This window comes from Urocampus carinirostris, chromosome 3, assembly GCF_059441175.1.
Source record: "Urocampus carinirostris isolate Australia breed hairy pipefish chromosome 3, RoL_Ucar_1.0, whole genome shotgun sequence".
Taxonomy (NCBI): domain Eukaryota; kingdom Metazoa; phylum Chordata; class Actinopteri; order Syngnathiformes; family Syngnathidae; genus Urocampus; species Urocampus carinirostris.
Genome location: NC_142351.1, coordinates 17,412,731 through 17,429,666, shown reverse-complemented (window position 1 = coordinate 17,429,666; position 16,936 = coordinate 17,412,731). Strand labels below are relative to the sequence as shown.

At 40.4% G+C, this 16,936-nt stretch overlaps 1 protein-coding gene across 1 annotated transcript in view; it reads left to right on the top strand.

Annotated features, from left to right (window-relative positions):
* dgkaa (diacylglycerol kinase, alpha a) overlaps positions 1-14,939 on the top strand; it is a 67,146-nt gene extending 52,207 nt beyond the window's left edge. The window contains exons 15-24 of the mRNA XM_088330891.1: positions 1,884-1,958; positions 4,722-4,807; positions 7,286-7,375; positions 9,232-9,392; positions 9,459-9,523; positions 9,589-9,679; positions 10,554-10,740; positions 11,936-12,053; positions 13,443-13,503; positions 13,589-14,939. Of these exons, the coding sequence (XP_088187017.1) occupies positions 1,884-1,958; positions 4,722-4,807; positions 7,286-7,375; positions 9,232-9,392; positions 9,459-9,523; positions 9,589-9,679; positions 10,554-10,740; positions 11,936-12,053; positions 13,443-13,503; positions 13,589-13,663 (1,009 nt within the window). The 3' untranslated portion in view covers positions 13,664-14,939. The remainder of the gene's footprint in view (positions 1-1,883; positions 1,959-4,721; positions 4,808-7,285; positions 7,376-9,231; positions 9,393-9,458; positions 9,524-9,588; positions 9,680-10,553; positions 10,741-11,935; positions 12,054-13,442; positions 13,504-13,588) is intronic.
* The last annotated feature ends 1,997 nt before the right edge of the window (positions 14,940-16,936 follow it).

Genomic DNA, 16,936 nt, shown 5'->3' with positions numbered 1-16,936 from the left:
CATTCAGAGCACCTGACAAACACATAAATGGTCCCATGTGATTTAATGCAGAAAGCAGTGACGGTTCTACACTAAATTACTCCCTGGGGGAGACCTCCTCCCCACCTGAATTTTTTTTTTCAAGACACAAATTTAACACGAATAAAAGAGGTGGATATATTTCTGAATTGCACAAATACTTAAATGTTAAATACAAATACACTATATACAGACGCTACCCTGCCTACAAACGAGATACGTTCTGGACAATCGTAAGTTGAATTTGTTCGTAAGTTGCTTCAGTGCTATATTTTGTATGTTTAAGGTTTATATAAGTATGTTTAAGGCTTGTATAAGTAACTTGTATTGTTTTGGACTGAAAAATAAGCATTTAATAAAATTAAGTTCAAGATAAATAAAGTGAAGTTTAACTTACTTTTGGAAGATGGGCCACAATAGTTAGGCTACTTCCTCCTCCGTGGTAGAAAGTAGCAGAAAAAAAGCAATCCAATGATTTGCTCAACCGCATCAAGCTTTCTTAGTCCACTTTTATTTACAATTTACACCAACCATATTGAATGGATGGATTATAGTTCAGATATTGAACTATAAAAATGTCAAAGTTCTTAGCGCGTTGGAGCTACAGTACAGTGTGTTTACACACAAACTAGAAAGAGTAAGCGGATTTCTTCTTCGTGGTGGATGCTGGGTGACCTCTCACAGCGCCACACGCCAGTAGCGGTGGAAAGAAGTACTACAGTGCTGTCCTGTACTTGGACAGTACAAAATCTAACTTACAGCAATGTCCGGATATTTTTTGACATCCCCAAAAAAATTTCATATCTACCGTTTTACCGTTTAAGTCGAATGGTCGTAAGTAGGGGAGCGTCTGTACCATACCTGTCAACCTCCACGGCTCCATGCCCGTACAAACTGTCGTATTTTGTCGTACAAAATACAAAATAATCGTACAACATTTTTTTTTTCCCTGAATGTTGCATGATGGGAAATCCCCAGGCGGCAGACGCATACGATTGACAAATTTGCGTTTTTCCGTACAGATTTCCTTGTGCGTCGTACTCGTCTTAAAATGCATAAAAAACGTACTTTGTACGGCAAAACCGTACAGGTTGACAGGTATGCTGTACATTGAATCCTCCCTATGCATAACACACAACCCCCCTGGCCGTTCATTTATAGAGCCAGTCAGACGTAAACGTATTATTATTTTTTTTTCCAATTGTTTTTTACGTTACCGTGTGTCAAGGAAAAAACGCTGCCCCGGGCGGCTGCCCACATTGCCCGTGGCCAAAATCGCCATTGGCAGAAAGACAATATACCGTAAATTCCGGACTATAAGGCGCACCTGATTATAAGCCGCACCCACCGCATTTAGGGAGGAAAACCGTACATACACAATCCGCACCGGTATATTAGCCGCATACGCCCACATTCAATAATGGATGTTTTTTGAATGAACTGGATTTTGTATATGTTTATTGATATATGTTGATATATGTTCTTTATCAATCATCCACTATCTATTATTAGTCAATTCATGATACATTTCAAAGCCAATAGGCCGAGACACTTGCTCCCAGTCAAGGAACTGAGTCAAGGTCCTAATCTAAGGAGTTGAAGTCTTCCTCGTCATAAGCGGCCGTTAGAAAAATTACATAAATTGGCCGCTTCACCGGATAAGCCGCAGGGCTGAACATTTGGGAAAAAAAGTAGCGGCTTATAGTCCGGAAGTTACGGCAATCATACTTCTTATATTCTGCATAATTATCTGAGTTGACTCTGAAGACCAATAAATGAAAAAACCTTTTAAAAACGAATGCTAAACAATGCTAAGTTATAAACAAAACCTAAGTGTCTTTTAACCTGTGTCGCTTATATTTCAGAGTCCTACGTAAATTTCAGTATTTGCTGAACCCTCGGCAGGTGTACAACCTTTCCAACGGTGGACCAGCTGCAGGGTGAGTGACAACAGATAGCAATCACTCACACAACGGTTGTGTTTGCGACCGTTATGTTTCCAGACACTGATTACAAAAAGAAGGGGATGTTTGTCTTTGAGGTGAATGAATGAACCTTCAGAATGAACTTTCAGAATTAATTTAAACTGCACTCTAACCTTCACAGGTTAACTTTTTTTAAAACTCTTTAGTTTTAGTCCTTGTACTACTTTACAGCACAAAACGCAACAGCTACATTAAGCCAACCTGTGGCGTTAAAGTAGAGGTAAGATCTTGGGCCCAGGTCTGATCCCGGTCCAAAATTCAGGCCGGGTTCGGGTTTAAAAATAGCAATCATTTCGATATCCAGTGGAACCTTGGTTTTCGAACGCCTCTCAGTTCCGACATATCGGTGTTCGACCAAAAATTTCGAGAAATTCTTGCTTCGCTGTTCGGTCAAAAAGTCGGAGTTCGAACGCCGGTACGCTAGGGTGCGATGCTGAGCGGCGTACGGGTGTTTTAGCCCGTAATTATGCCTCCGAAGAAGGAGCAGGTGAAAAAAAAAAACAAGTTGTTCGTCCAACTATTGCCTTTAAGAAAGACATAATAGCTAAATATGAAAGAGGTGTACGAATTTCCGATCTTGCTAGTGAATACAGCATGGCTAAATCTACTATAAGTTCGATGGTAAAGGATGAGGAGGCTGTGAAATCGAGTGATGCGGCTAAGGAAGTTATCGCTATAAGCAAGCAACTGCCGCAAGTTTTGGAAGAGGTTGAAAAACCTTTGATGATTTTTCTCTCCCCACCGTCCACCACAAAGGTAAGAAATCCTATTCATAATCCTTTTTTTATTTTTACACGTTCATGTTAGCGTAATCTTTCGTACGGAAGATTACGCTAACGCGAACTACGATTAGCCTGGGTTAGCTTCATGTTTACGTTCTTGGTAAACATTTAGGGTGTTGGAACGGATTAAAACGATTTTACATTACTTATAATGGGAAAAACGATTTTCCGTGATCGACCAAATCGGTTTTCGAACAGGGTTCTGGAACGGATTATGGTCGAGAACCGAGGTTCCACTGTATTCCACGCGCCATGGATCTCAGGAATTAATTTTCAAAGTAGACAGTTGAATCTCATATCCCCTAAAACAAATGGAGCACACCATTGAAAAACAGACGACTTGGAGTAATTTGACTTTTGCTTACTGTGTCGCTTGGGGACTTCTAACTGTTCTGTCTGAGGCTTTGATAATCTCAAGCTGTTTCTGCGAAGTGCGCCTGTCGTCTTGTATAGCGTGCGTTCCTTTTTTGCCTCCTCATAGGTATCTTTCTGACTTTTCCTTCCTTGTTTTCCGCCACGTGTTTTGCAATTCATATTACACTGTCCAGCTAGCTCCCTATTAGCATATGGGCTCCCGAAGACCTCCAGTTTTGTTTGGTCTAGGTTAGTCGGCACAATGAGCACGGCTAGCTGGCTTGCATGTCGTGCTTATTGTTTTTTCTCCCGGCTGGATTTGTGTTTGTTGCCTGCTTGGCTCGCGGTTGCCGTGGCTGCTTACTGCATGATTTCGGTCAGCCAGCCTCCCGTTTTTCCCTTTTGCCATTTTTAGTAGCCGGCTAGCCTGCCTGTGCGGTTTTTTTGCCATTTGGCTCCATTTTTGGCTGCTCGCCATTTGTTGTACCATTGTTGCACCCACCTGCAACACAACACCTCGGCAGTCTCCACAAAAAACACACGAAAAATTTTTGACCAACTTGTAAACCAATCAGGTGACTGGCATGCTACTGTTCTGGTGTGCGTCACATGAGGTCAGAGCTCAAGAAGTCAAAAGACGACACAAATTTTCTTCAAAATGTATTATCTCGGAAAATTATTTGGATTATACCAATGATATTTATTTAGAAATATTTAGCAAAAAAAACGTATTATTTTCTCAAAGTTTTTATGTTTTAGAATCTGGGTATCCCTTTAAGTCGGTACGGGCCAGGCTTCTCTCTTGCGTTTTTTTTTTCCACTTCGTGGATGATCTGCACAGTATGCACTTACTTTTCATCGAGTAGTTATTTAGATGACTGCTTTTTACTTGAACTTGAATAATTTTTTTCTGAAGTTACCGTACTTTTACTTGGGTTATACACTTTGGCGCTGGAGTTGTATTATTCTGATTATGACTCTATCATAAAGAACATGCTTACCAAACTTTCAGTTTATTCTCCAAATCACAAAACAGAAAGAAATTTTCATCCTCTGTGTCACGGTAGAGGATGCGCCACTTCCTCTTACCACCTCTACGTCCTTTACGACAGACGTCATTTCCACTTCTCTCCAACAGCTTACAAGCTTTACAAACTTGTTTTCAGCTTTTCGGCCAAATATTTCACTATTTGCAGCTTGTAATCTGCAAAGTATGATTTTCTTTCCTATGCACGTTTGTTCTGTTTCATTTCACGGTTCTTTGCCGAAATGTGCAGTTTGGTGACGAAGTGTTCATTTTGGTAAACCAGAAGTGCGCACTTTGGTGACAAAACATACACTTTGGCGCCTAAGTAAAGCTTCTGGTTTACTTGAGCCGAGTCCCTGAAATCAAGTTAAACAGTTGGGTTCGGGTGGGCCGGGTTTGGTTTGGGCAGGATTTTCTAGGCCCGATCTTACCTCTAAGTTAACGAAAGATACATATCAAAAGTTGAATAACCTTATTATTTTGTGGTAGGATTCCTTTCGTGTTTGCCTGTGTTTTGTTGATATGCACATTAAGTATTTTTTGTCTCTTGATCAGACTGAGTTTCTTCAGAAACCTTCAAGATTACAGGATCCTTGTATGCGGCGGGGACGGTACAGTCGGCTGGATTCTGGATGCCATCGGTGAGCTTGACGCTTGAATATGTACTGTACATAACAAATGAAGTTGAGCTGTCCGAGAGCAATACTTGAAAAAAATCCAATTTTGTTTGGAATTTTATAAATATTTCATCACAACAAACGAATCTAGTATGTTTTTAAAGTAAACTGAACAGCTCTGAAAAAAGGGACAAACTTTTTAGGATTTGAAAAGATTATGGGTTGGTCATAACTACTTCTTCGAAAAGTACTTGCGTAACTGAGTTACTCCATAGTAAAGGTGACTACAGACGCTCCCCTTTGAACGACCATTCGACATACGAAAAAGGGTAGATACGAACATTTTTTTGGGGATGTCGAAAAATATTCGGACATTACTGTAAGTTAGATTTAGTACACCTTTTTCCGATTTCAGGACATTACGGTAGTGCTTCTTCCCGCCGCTAATGGCGTGTGGCACTATGAGAGCTCACCCATTATCCACACCAAAGAAAAAATCCCTTTCTTCTTCCTGGTTCGTGTGTAAACATACTGTACTGAATCTCCAGCGCGCTCAGAACTTTTATTTACATTTTATTGTTTAATATCTCGTGCATCCATTCAATACGGTTAGTGTAGAGTGTAAAGAAGAGGCGAGCCGTTTCTTTTGAAACGGAAGTGGAATAGAAAAGATTGATGCGGTTGAGAAAATGGTTAGATCTGTCAGGCAGGATGTAAGGAAAACTGAGATCACTTGCACTCGTTTCTTGGTTTTTATTGGAAGGAAGGAATGACAAGACGTGAATCTTCGATCCGTTGTTTGACGGATTGTCAAGACTTGACAGGCGGGTGAAGGCTTGGCGGGAATGGTCGCGGACAGGCGTAGTCGTCGTGTTGTTGGTTGGGGCTGGAGAAGAAGGGCGTCGTTGTGTTCGGAAGAGAGATCAGGAGTCAGGCGGGCAGGGCAGGTCGTAGGCAGATTCGGAAACGGGTCGGCAACGGAGATCAGGTAGAAAAACAGGAGGCAGGCAAAGAGTCGGAGGTACGGGCTTTCTGAGCAAATGGCAACAGATCGCAAAGTACAATCGAACAAAGCGTTACCGGAAGCTGGGGATTTAAATATACGGGTGCGCCAATCAGCTGTCCTGGCTGTTGGCGCCAAATCCTGAACACAGGTATTCCCGATCCGGGTAATTGTGACAAGATGGCTTTTTTTCGGCCACTCTGTAACACGCAAAATTACCTCTTGAAGCTCATCTTCCAAAATTAAGTTACTTATTTATCTTTATAGACCATATTATTTTTTGAAATGTTTATTTTTTAGTACAAAAAAATACAGGTTACTCATTCAAGCCTTAAACATACTTATATAAACCTTAAACATACAAAATATAGCACTAAATCAACTTGTGAACAAATTCAACTTACGAACGATCCTCCGGAATCTATATCTTTCGTAAGTAGAGCAGCGTTTGTTGTTACCAGAGAAAGTAACTATTCCCGTTACATGGGGCGGCAGTAGCTCAGGAGGTAGAGCGATCGTTTTAGGATTAAGGGATCCCAGTTCAAATCCCGGCTTGTCCGTGTTACATGCCGAAGTGTCCTTGGGTAAGACACTGAACCCCCAATACCCCCAATAAGCAGGTTAGCGCCTTACACGGCTGCACAGATCACGGCCGCTATTGGGAAATTTGAAGCACAATGTAAAGCGCTTTGGGAAGTCATTGACTTGAAAAGCGCTATATAAAAAATGCAGATCAAAATGCAGATCAAAAAGGTTTATGTCAAAGAATTTGAAATTTTCTGAGTAGTATTTGAGCCAGTTGAATAGAGAACAGACAGGTAGTTAGCAACAGATTTATCCTATACTTTAAGTGCAACAAAAGGGAAACAGTAAACAATATAATCAAATGGCAATCAGCGGTAAACAATATAAAGTGAATTGAATAAATCAAAGCTAACTCTAATGGTCAATTGTAGAGATGAGAATTCTGACTCTTTTTACAGAACCAGCTTTTTTGGCTCGGCTCACTAAAAAGGGCCAGCTCCCAAAGGGTTGTTTAATATATATATATATATATATATATATATATATATATATATATATATATATATATATATATATATATATATATATATATATATATATATATATATATATATATATATATATATATATATATATATATATATATATATATATATAAAACTATAACCATTTATTATTTATTATTATTAAATACTTAAAAAGGTGAAAAATAAAGAAAACTAACTCTTAATTTATTTTTTTTCCCGGAATGTTGCATGATGGGAAATCCGAAAATCAGAAAAATGTCATTTGTTTGACTAATTGTTTTGGTATGTTATGAAATAAACATCTTAGTAGATGTATTAGTTCATATACAATACATGGCGGACAAAAATGGCCCATGGTTTGTGACTAACTGTCCCAAAATTGTTATTCGTCCCTTTGATGCTGGATCTTTTGTCTTGAATGTCGACTTTTTTCTCTTAACCCATCAGACAAAGCCGGTTTGTTGGTGCGTCCACCAGTTGCCGTGCTTCCTCTGGGCACAGGAAACGACCTGGCACGATGTCTGCGGTGGGGAGGAGGTGAGCACAAATGGTATCATTGCATCAGCATCAGCGAAAGCGAAAATAACCTTGAAGGGACATTTACAGTTGATAGAACCAAAGCCACGTATTAAGCACTGATGCAAAAATGCAAATCCCAATCCAAATAAAATAGGGATGGAAATAGAATTGTTTTGTTTTTCATTGATAACAATATTGTGGAAATTGTCTAGGAGATTCGACATTCCACTCCAGGAGCAACACGTAATAAAGATAAGAAAAATGGGCAGAAACACTTACAAAATAGTGTCATGAACCAGAACAGGATCAGGACCCAAACGCGTGACATGTCTCACATAAGCCTTTTATTTTACGGGAAATGGGGAGTCATGCGCGTTAGGCAGAAGTCTGGCGTGAAATGATTGCAAGCCAGAGGCTGACGAGATCGATACCAATTGCCCGGGTAGAAATCTGACAGGGTCGATACCGGACAGGACGGGACAGACAGGATTAAACAGGATATCGAAAATAAATATGACAAACTAGACGGGAACTAAAACTCGAGAGAATAATAAACAGGACAAAAATAGAAGGTAACGAAACTGGAAACCATAATAAACAGGACAAAAATAAACGGGAACAATATTGGACAGGTAATAACAACAGGAAACAGAATCGTTGTCGGACGGACCAAGGAAGAATGAGAGCACTGAGCTTAAATAGACGGAAAACCAATCTGTCAATGAGCCACAGCTGGCGCCACACGGGCGGGTTCAATTGGGCGCCATGGCAACCATGACAAATAGTGCTTGGAGTGTTGGGCACGTTACAGACATAAATGCAATTAGTTACCGTTATTAGTTTCTTTATTTAAAGAGTCATTTTGTTAACCCCAGATTACTCACACCTAAAAATAGCCGATACTCCGAAAGTAACTACTTGGTTACAATTTACCGAATATATTCACATTTAAACCGGCCACCTAACACCGTTTAAAAATACCCACATAAAAAAATAAAACATGTACACCAACTGGGGGCGGCACAGTACTGAGGTCATGGGTTTGAATACAGCTGCCAGCCTTCCTGTGTGGAGTTTGCATGTTCTCCCCGTGCTTGTGTGGGTTTCCGCTGGGCACTTCGGTTTCCTCCCACGTTCCAAAAACATGCATGTCAGGTTACTTGGCCAGTCCAAATTGCCCCTCGGTGTGAGTGTGAGCGAGTTATATGTGTCTGTGTGCCATGCCAGTTCAGAGTGTCCCCTGCCCACTACACGAAGATAGCTGGGATGGGCTCCAGCACCCCCGCGACCCTACTGAGGATAAGCAGTGCAGATAATGGATGGATGGATGGAGTCTGGGTCGAAGGGGTAGAATTTAATAAGCATATGCTTCTTCCTACTCCTTCTCTTTTTTGGACATGTTACGTGAACATTGTTTTTGTTTTTTTGACTTGCTGTATTGTTTTGTTTTTTTGTTTTTTCTCCCGAGACTGCTTGAGGCTGGCCTAAGTTGTAAGTTCATCTGAACAATAGTTGAATGAAAATGTGTGCATTTGGCTGCAACAAATTCCAAATAGGCTGGCTGGCAGAATGCCTACTGCCCGAAAATAGCTGGGATGGGCTCTAGCGCCCCCGGTGTCTCTAGTAGTCTAGTGAGTATAAACTGTGCAGGAAATGGATGGATATTCCAAGTAAGTCCATAAATAAGATATGAATCAACATTTTTCTATACAAGACATATCTTTTTCACAGCCTTGTGTGCTTGTTTAGGGGGGTGATGGCCTTTGAAAATAAATCATCTCTGACCCTCTTAGTCATATAGCGTATACCAACGGGCAGCATGGCTAAGAGGGGGAGAAGTCAGACCTAAAGCAAACGTTTTGTCATCTGCTCAGGATATGATGGCGAGGACCTGAATAGGATCCTGAAGGACATCGAAGGCAGCTCTCAGGTTCTAATGGACCGCTGGAGCGTGCAGGTGATCACGGAGCCAGGTGAAGAAAAAGGCGACCCTGTGCCGTACGAAATCATCAACAACTACTTCTCCATCGGAGTGGTGAGGCTTTACAAAGACTTTGGCGTGTCTTTTCGGCTCGCTGATGCGTGTTTGTTGGGCCAACAGGATGCGTCCATTGCTCACCGCTTTCACACCATGAGGGAGAAACATCCTCAGAAATTCAACAGCAGGTACACACTGGATGACGCAACACATGATCTATGTTTCCACACCCTTGGTGTGTGTTTTCGTGCAGGATGAAGAACAAGCTGTGGTATTTTGAATTTGCCACCTCAGAGACCATCTCGGCATCCTGCAAGAAACTCAATGAAAGTCTGACGATAGAGGTAAGACAGTATGTGTGAACAACATTGGCTTTGCACTGAAATGTTATTTAATATGTGCTACTTGGTCTTATTTTAGGAGATTGAAATAAGAAAAAAATACTTTTAATAGTTTTTTATTCATCACCCAATTTATCTTAAGAATTCATTGTGATGAAAAAAAATACTTAAAATAATCCGGATTATTTGCCAACTGCCACATGGTCTAATCTTGCTCAATTTACGTATTATTAAAATACTGTAATGTCCATAAAATGAACTAAAATCAGTATGATGATTCACAGTTAATTTTCTGGATCATTTGGCTTATTTTATTTGAACTCTGATCCTTGAAAATAACAAGTTATATGATATGATGACAGAAGGCAGATCATTCTACTTATTTGAGGTAGTTGTTAGTGTTTTTTTTTTTTACTGAAAAGTGTAAAAATGTATAATATATATATATATATATATATATATATATATATAGGGCGGCATGGCGGATGAGTGGCTAGCACATCCGCAGCACAGTTCTAAAGTCATGGGTTGGGTACCATCCTTCCGGTGCGGAGTTTGCATGTTCTCTCCGTGCTTGCGAGGGTTTCCCCCGGTCACTCCGGGTTCCTCCCACATTCCTAAAACATGCTTGTCAGGTTAATTGGCCGGTCCAAATTTTCGCTAGGGATGAATGAGCAAGTGAGTTGTCTGTCTATGTGTGCCCTGCGATTAACTGGCATATATATATATATATATATATATATATATATATATATATATAAAATTACTAAAATTGTCTCTCAACAGAGGAAGGACTCTACTTTTTAATTTATAAATACAAATTAAAAAGATGTTTTTAAATGGACATGTGTGAATTTCTTCTGCCTCCTGTCGCCAGTGCTGCGGGACTCCTCTGGACCTAAGCAACCTGTCACTGGAGGGTATTGCAATCCTAAACATTCCCAGCATGCACGGCGGCTCCAATCTCTGGGGTGAGAGCAAGAAGGGAGACATCAAGGGGCTGACCGGCCAGGAGGACCCCGATGTGATCGTGGACCCTGAAATACTGAAAGTGACTGGCCAAGGTATCAAATCGCTGTATGGTGGAAGCAGAATAGAATCGGGATGTGCTCCAACAGGCTGCACTCGGAGTGGTGCGGAATCACAGTGCAGAAACACGGATTACTTTAGTAATGGAGGTATTTTATTCGGACAGGGTTCAAAATGCGGGAAGTCAGGTAGCTAGGCAACAATCGTGGTCCAAGATTTAGGTGAGGGATTGGTTTTTAGCAGGGTTGGGTAGGGTTACTTTAACTTGATTACTTTCAATTACTTTTGGATTACTCCAATACCAAATATGCTAATAAAAGACAAAAGAAACTAAATATGAATAAAATGATGACTCACAACACGTGGTAAGCTTTCTCTCCTGGCTTTGATCTCCGGCAAAACTAACATAAAATGCGACAGAAACAAAATGAAAATAAATCCAAACAGCTTGCCAACATCATTTTTGCCGTTCCATGTATTCGGTGACTCCCCAAGCCTGCACAAAATTTAGTAATTTTATTCATATTTAGTTTCTTTTGTCTTTTATTAGCATATTTGGTATTGGAGTAATCCAAAAGTAATTGAAAGTAATCAAGTTAAAGTAACCCTACCCAACCCTGGTTTTTAGATAAATCCAAACAGCAAGGAGTACTGTCCAGGAGTTCATCTGATGGTACTCGTTATTTGAGAGGGCATTTAAGGTTTTGGTACGCTCTATTAACAAAAAAGGCTGAGACATGAGTGCTTGGGATGTGACAAGGAAGGCACGAACTAGCACACAGCCAAGGGAATAAAGAGTTTAAATAATGAGAATAGGGAGAGTTGTAATAGGAGAGAAATCAGGACAAGTGCCTGCAGCCGTGAGGAGGAAGATTGAACCAGGAAGTAGGTGACCAATTAAGGTAAGGCTGAGAGACAGAGGGGAGAACAGAAGAGAGGGTGAGAAAAGAGGCAACCTGTAGAGACACAGGAACAATGGTGCATGAACGAAAACAAAAAAATGCAGCAATGTTCTGAAAATTGTCACTAGATGGCAGCACTAACGAGGATCTTCAAAGAAAAATGGGGGACGCATTCTCACTACCTAAACTTAATACAGGAATGGCAGAAGTGAGATTAAGACTCAGATCTTCAAAGCGAGAGTCAGAAATGATAAGCCCTAGGTTGCTACAAATACCCACCTATGTAAAAGAACAAAAAAGTACCTTAATGTCTTTGTTATCCCCCTAGATCTAAGTGACCGAAGACTGGAAGTGGTGGGCCTGGAGGGTGCCATGGAGATGGGTCAAATCTACACTGGCCTTAAAAGCGCCGTTAGGCTGGCCAAGACTGCACAGCTCACAATCAGGTGGGAAAAAACAACAACCTTGGGAACAGAGTTTCTGAACCACTGATTTCAAACATAACTCACAAATGCATGATGCATTCCAAGTGATTAGCGTTTGTTGGTTTTGAGATTTACGTGATTAGTCAAAAACGGGGAAATACCGGCGCTAACACCAGGCTAGCCGTTTAAAAAACGCACAGTGAGAAGTCGGGCTAACCAAGCTCCGACAACGAAAATCGGCAACAGCTACGGAAATAAACTCGAAGCTATTCGGGAAAGAAACAAACCAAGGAACATGGCAAAACCGGGCGCTAACACCAGACTAGATTCACAAAACGCACAGTGAGCAGCCGGGCTAACCACGCACCGACAACAAAAAGCGGCAACAACTACGGCGAAAAACTCGAAGCCAGTTGGGAAAGAAACAAACCAAGGAACATGGCAAAACTGGCGCTAAAGCCAGGCTAGGCAATCGAAAAACATACGATGGTCAGCCGGGCTAACCAGGAACCAACAATGAAAAACTGCAACAGTTGTGGCGATAATCTCAAAGCCAGTCAAGAGAGAAACAAAGCAAGGAGCATTGCAAAACCGGGCGTTAACACCAGACTAGTTTCAAAAAACGCACGGTGAGCAGTCGGGCTAACAACGACCTGACAACGACAAGCGGCAACGGCTACAGTGATAAATTCATCTACTGTACCTGTAAGCCAAAATAAGCGGTATGTAATCGCTGTTCACTACAATTACTGTCTGTTTCGGAGCTCACCTCACATGTTGTCTTAATGGGATTTGCCTTTTTGAAACTGTGACAGCTCCATAGCAAACAAGCCAGATGATTCAACTTTGAAACTAAATTTCTCAAGTGCCCCTGGGGCGTGGAATATTTTGCAACGTATTGTCAATCTTGGACAATTCATCACATCCACTACACAGCATTATATCCAGACAGAAGAGCAGCTTCAGCGACAGACTGCTGTCACTGTCTTGTACCACGGACAGACTGACGAGATCTTTTCTTCCTCATGCCATGAGGCTCTTTAACTCCACCCGGCAGAGTAGAGGCGCACATTAAACCACACCCCCTACATTGCATATTACCGAATTTTATTGCAATATGTATTCTGTGTAGCACTATTTAGATACTCTATATAACACGCTACAGTGGGTATTAGCACGTCACATTGGGTATTTGTATATTGTATTCTTTTTGCTTTATTATTGTATTGTTCTCAGCGCAGGGATGCTGCTGGAAATGTGAATTTCCCTGCGGGGATGAATAATGTATCTATCTATCTATCTAATCGTGGGGAGCAACACTACATGTTCAGTACCTCATGCAAAAAGAAATATTGTTTGGAAGTACCATTAAACACCTCGCTTTGATTATCTTTATTTCTTTCCCTTAAGGACCAAGAAAGCGTTGCCAATGCAAATTGACGGAGAGCCGTGGATGCAGCCGCCTTGCACGGTAACACACTTGAATTTGGAAGTTGACTTTGTCAGTTAAGGTTCTCTAAAAATTCATCTTTTTTAATAAAATCTTGTCTTTTCAGATTCACATCACACACAAGAACCAAGCAAGTATGCTGATGGCTCCTCAGTCCAAAGCATCCGGCTTCTTCAAATAAAATCTCAAGCTCTTTCTCTCGCTGGGCACAATGGTTCTTTAAAAAAAGAAAAAAAAACTGAATAAATTAGAAAAATTAAAATTCCACAATTGCTCTTCTGGGCAGTATGCCATAGAAATTTAATTTAGACTTTTTTGTTGTAAAAAAATAAATTAAAATAGGGATAAAAATCTTCTGTAAGAGAATCCCAGGAAGCACATGATTCTTTCCAGTGAATGGTTTGCTTTTATATAGCGCATCTAAAGTCACTGAAGACCTCCTGAAGCGCTTTACAATGTGCTTCACACTTACCCATTCAAACACCAATATCCAGAGGTAGCCTATCTGGGACATTAGGGGTTCAGTTAACTCAGAGGAGCTGGTCCATAGACTAGTGCTCTAGCGTCTGAGCTTCAAGAAAGTTTTGATGACAAAATGATGTTGTCATTGACAAATGACAATTTTTAAAACTTAAATGTCATTTATTTTTAAATTATCTAAAATATAATTTACACAGTGGCTTCCGGGCCACTACCACTCCATGTATTTGATTGTTGTATGTAACCGACTGACATGATTTCTGTAAAAGAAATGCATTCTTGTCCCTAAATGAAACTACTATCATTGCTCCAATGCTTTGGGTGCATCCCTGTGAATGAAAGTAACTTGAGTTTGCTTTGAGAAGGACAGCGAGTGCCTTTTCGATACATTCTGCCTCAATCGGGTCGGCACACTGGAAATTGTTGCACGTGCATTGTTATTGTATTTGTGGATATAAAGATTCATATAATAATAATAACAATTGAGTATCAATATTAATAATAAAAATAATACATTTCAAGAGGACCATGATATAAATAATGGTTGTGGAGGAAGTATTTCAGAGAATGTGTGTCTGCAACTTTGAATGTTTCTCGTTAAGAGGGACGTCAAGGAATTGTTCAGTCGTTAAGATGTTTTTAGTCACGAGTGTACTTCTGTAGGTAAATGTTTACATAAGTATGCGAACGCTCCTTGTGGTTCAATTATTTAAAATTATATGGAAGCGGTGTAACTGCAGTATGCTTCAAGTGACGAAATGTGCAATGGTATTTAATAATTGATATGGCAAAGCTGCGGTTCACTCGTCTGCCACAAGAGGGTGCCATTTGAAGTTGATTGTTTCCTTTTCAGTTCTGCTTTAGCTCAAAATTTGGTTTTAAACAATACATCTTCTGTCAGTATTAATGATGTCCAAATGCTACGTCAAGGCAATAACGAATTTATACAACATGAATAAAATATGTATTGTTCCTACTCTAATGTCTTCTGTTTTTGATTATTTCATTCTGGCAGACAGTAAGGTAGAAGAAAATCTGTTCTGCCTTTAAATGTATGAAACTTTCGAATGTTCAGTATTTAAGCTGTTCCTGACGTAATAACCAAACAATTAAATGTATCACAGTTAATGGAGGGGTGAAAGATTTAAAAGCTTAAGGCTGAAATCGTGACTTGAAGCCAGGAGATGGCGGCAGAGTAACACATGATTTGTGTGCAAGTACATGGCATTTCCTAAACTCTTCTTTTCTCATCATTGTGGGGGTTTGTTCTGCCCTGAACAGGCCTGATTAATAGTAAGATAAAAGAGAAAAATAAAAAAAAATAAAGCACAAGGGCTCTTTGAACTTGTGTGGGCATTGTTAACACATACTTAGAGAAAAAAAGGACACCTCAATCAGCATACCTCAAAAGCTCAAACATGAGGAAAATTAAGAAAACTTGAAAAGGGACCACACATGAGGGTAATCCCCCTTAGTTCATTCATTCATTCATTCATTATCTGCACCGTTTATCCACAGTAGGGTCGCGGGGGTGCTGGAACACATCCCAGTTATCTTCGGGCAGCGGGCAGGGGACACCCTGAACTGGTTGCCAGCCAATCGCATGACACACAGAGACAGACAAATCACTCGCTCATTCATTCACACCTAGGGACAATTTGGACCGGCCAATTAACCTGAAATGCATGTTTTTGGAATGTGGGAGGAAACCGGAGTCCCCAGAGGAAACCCATGCAAGAACAGGGAGAACATGCATACTCCACACAGGACGGTTCGATCTCATGACCTCAGAACTCTGCCGCACACGCACTAACCCCTGCCCCACCGTGCTGCCTTCCCCCATTGTTATTCAGCTAAATTTTTGGGCTCCTTTCCAGCTAGCTATCGAGTTTTTTCTTTAGCTTCTGTCTGGCTATTTAATTTTACTTATTTTTACTTATTAAGCTTGCCATGTAGCCCCCTTTTAGGTTTTTTTCCTGTTTACCTTTTTAACTAACGATCAAGCTACTTTTTTAAGCTTTTCGCCAAGGTATCTAGCTAGCTGTTTTCATTTTTTGCATGGTATTAAGCTAGCATTTTATCGTTTTTGCTCATTTTTAGGGCAAGTTTTGAGCTCCTTTCCTGCTTAAAGTCTGTTTTTTTTTAGCTTTCTGACTTTTTAGTTGTTTTTTTACTCATTTAGCAAGGTATCTAGCCTCCTTTTAGTTTTTTTTAACAGGTTTACCTTTCCAGCTAACTATTAAGTTATTTTTTTAGCTATTTATCAAGCCATCTAGCTAAGTTACTACCATACCTGTCAACCTGTATGTTTTTGCTGTACAAAGTATGTTTATTATGCATTTTAAGACGTGTACGACGTGTAAGAAAATCTGTATGGAAAAACGCAAATTTGTCAATTATGGGTACCATCCGGTATACACCGATTATTACGAATCGGCAAATCAATCAAATCAAACGAGTTCGCTGCTATGCCGGTATCGTTTTTTTTCGTTGCAAACTAAGCGAGCGGTTTGATGCTACTGTGCGCATGCATCTGCCGCCTCAGATTTCATGTGGTAGTTATGTAGTGAAAGGAAGTCCGTCTTTTTTTAGAGAACCGGCTTTTTCGGCTCAATTCATTAAAGAGAGCCGGCTCTCAAGCGGCTCACTTGCTTTGATGCATTATATTACGAATTATTATGTTGTATAAAGAAGTTAAGAAAAAAAGGAAGTATAAAAGGAGAAAATGAAAAAAAGACAGGTTTGTGGTTATCCATTTAATCAGCGTATTACCAACAATAATTTAATGCAGAAAATGAATTCATAATTTGAATAAGAAAATGTATTATTCCACTTATGGGCAGCACGGCGGCGCAGTGGGTTCCTGCGTGGGTTCAAAATCCAGCTACCAGCCTTACTGTGTGGAGTTTGTATGTTCTCCCCATGCTTGCGTTTCCTCCGGGCACTCCGGTTTCCTCCCACATTCCAAAGACAT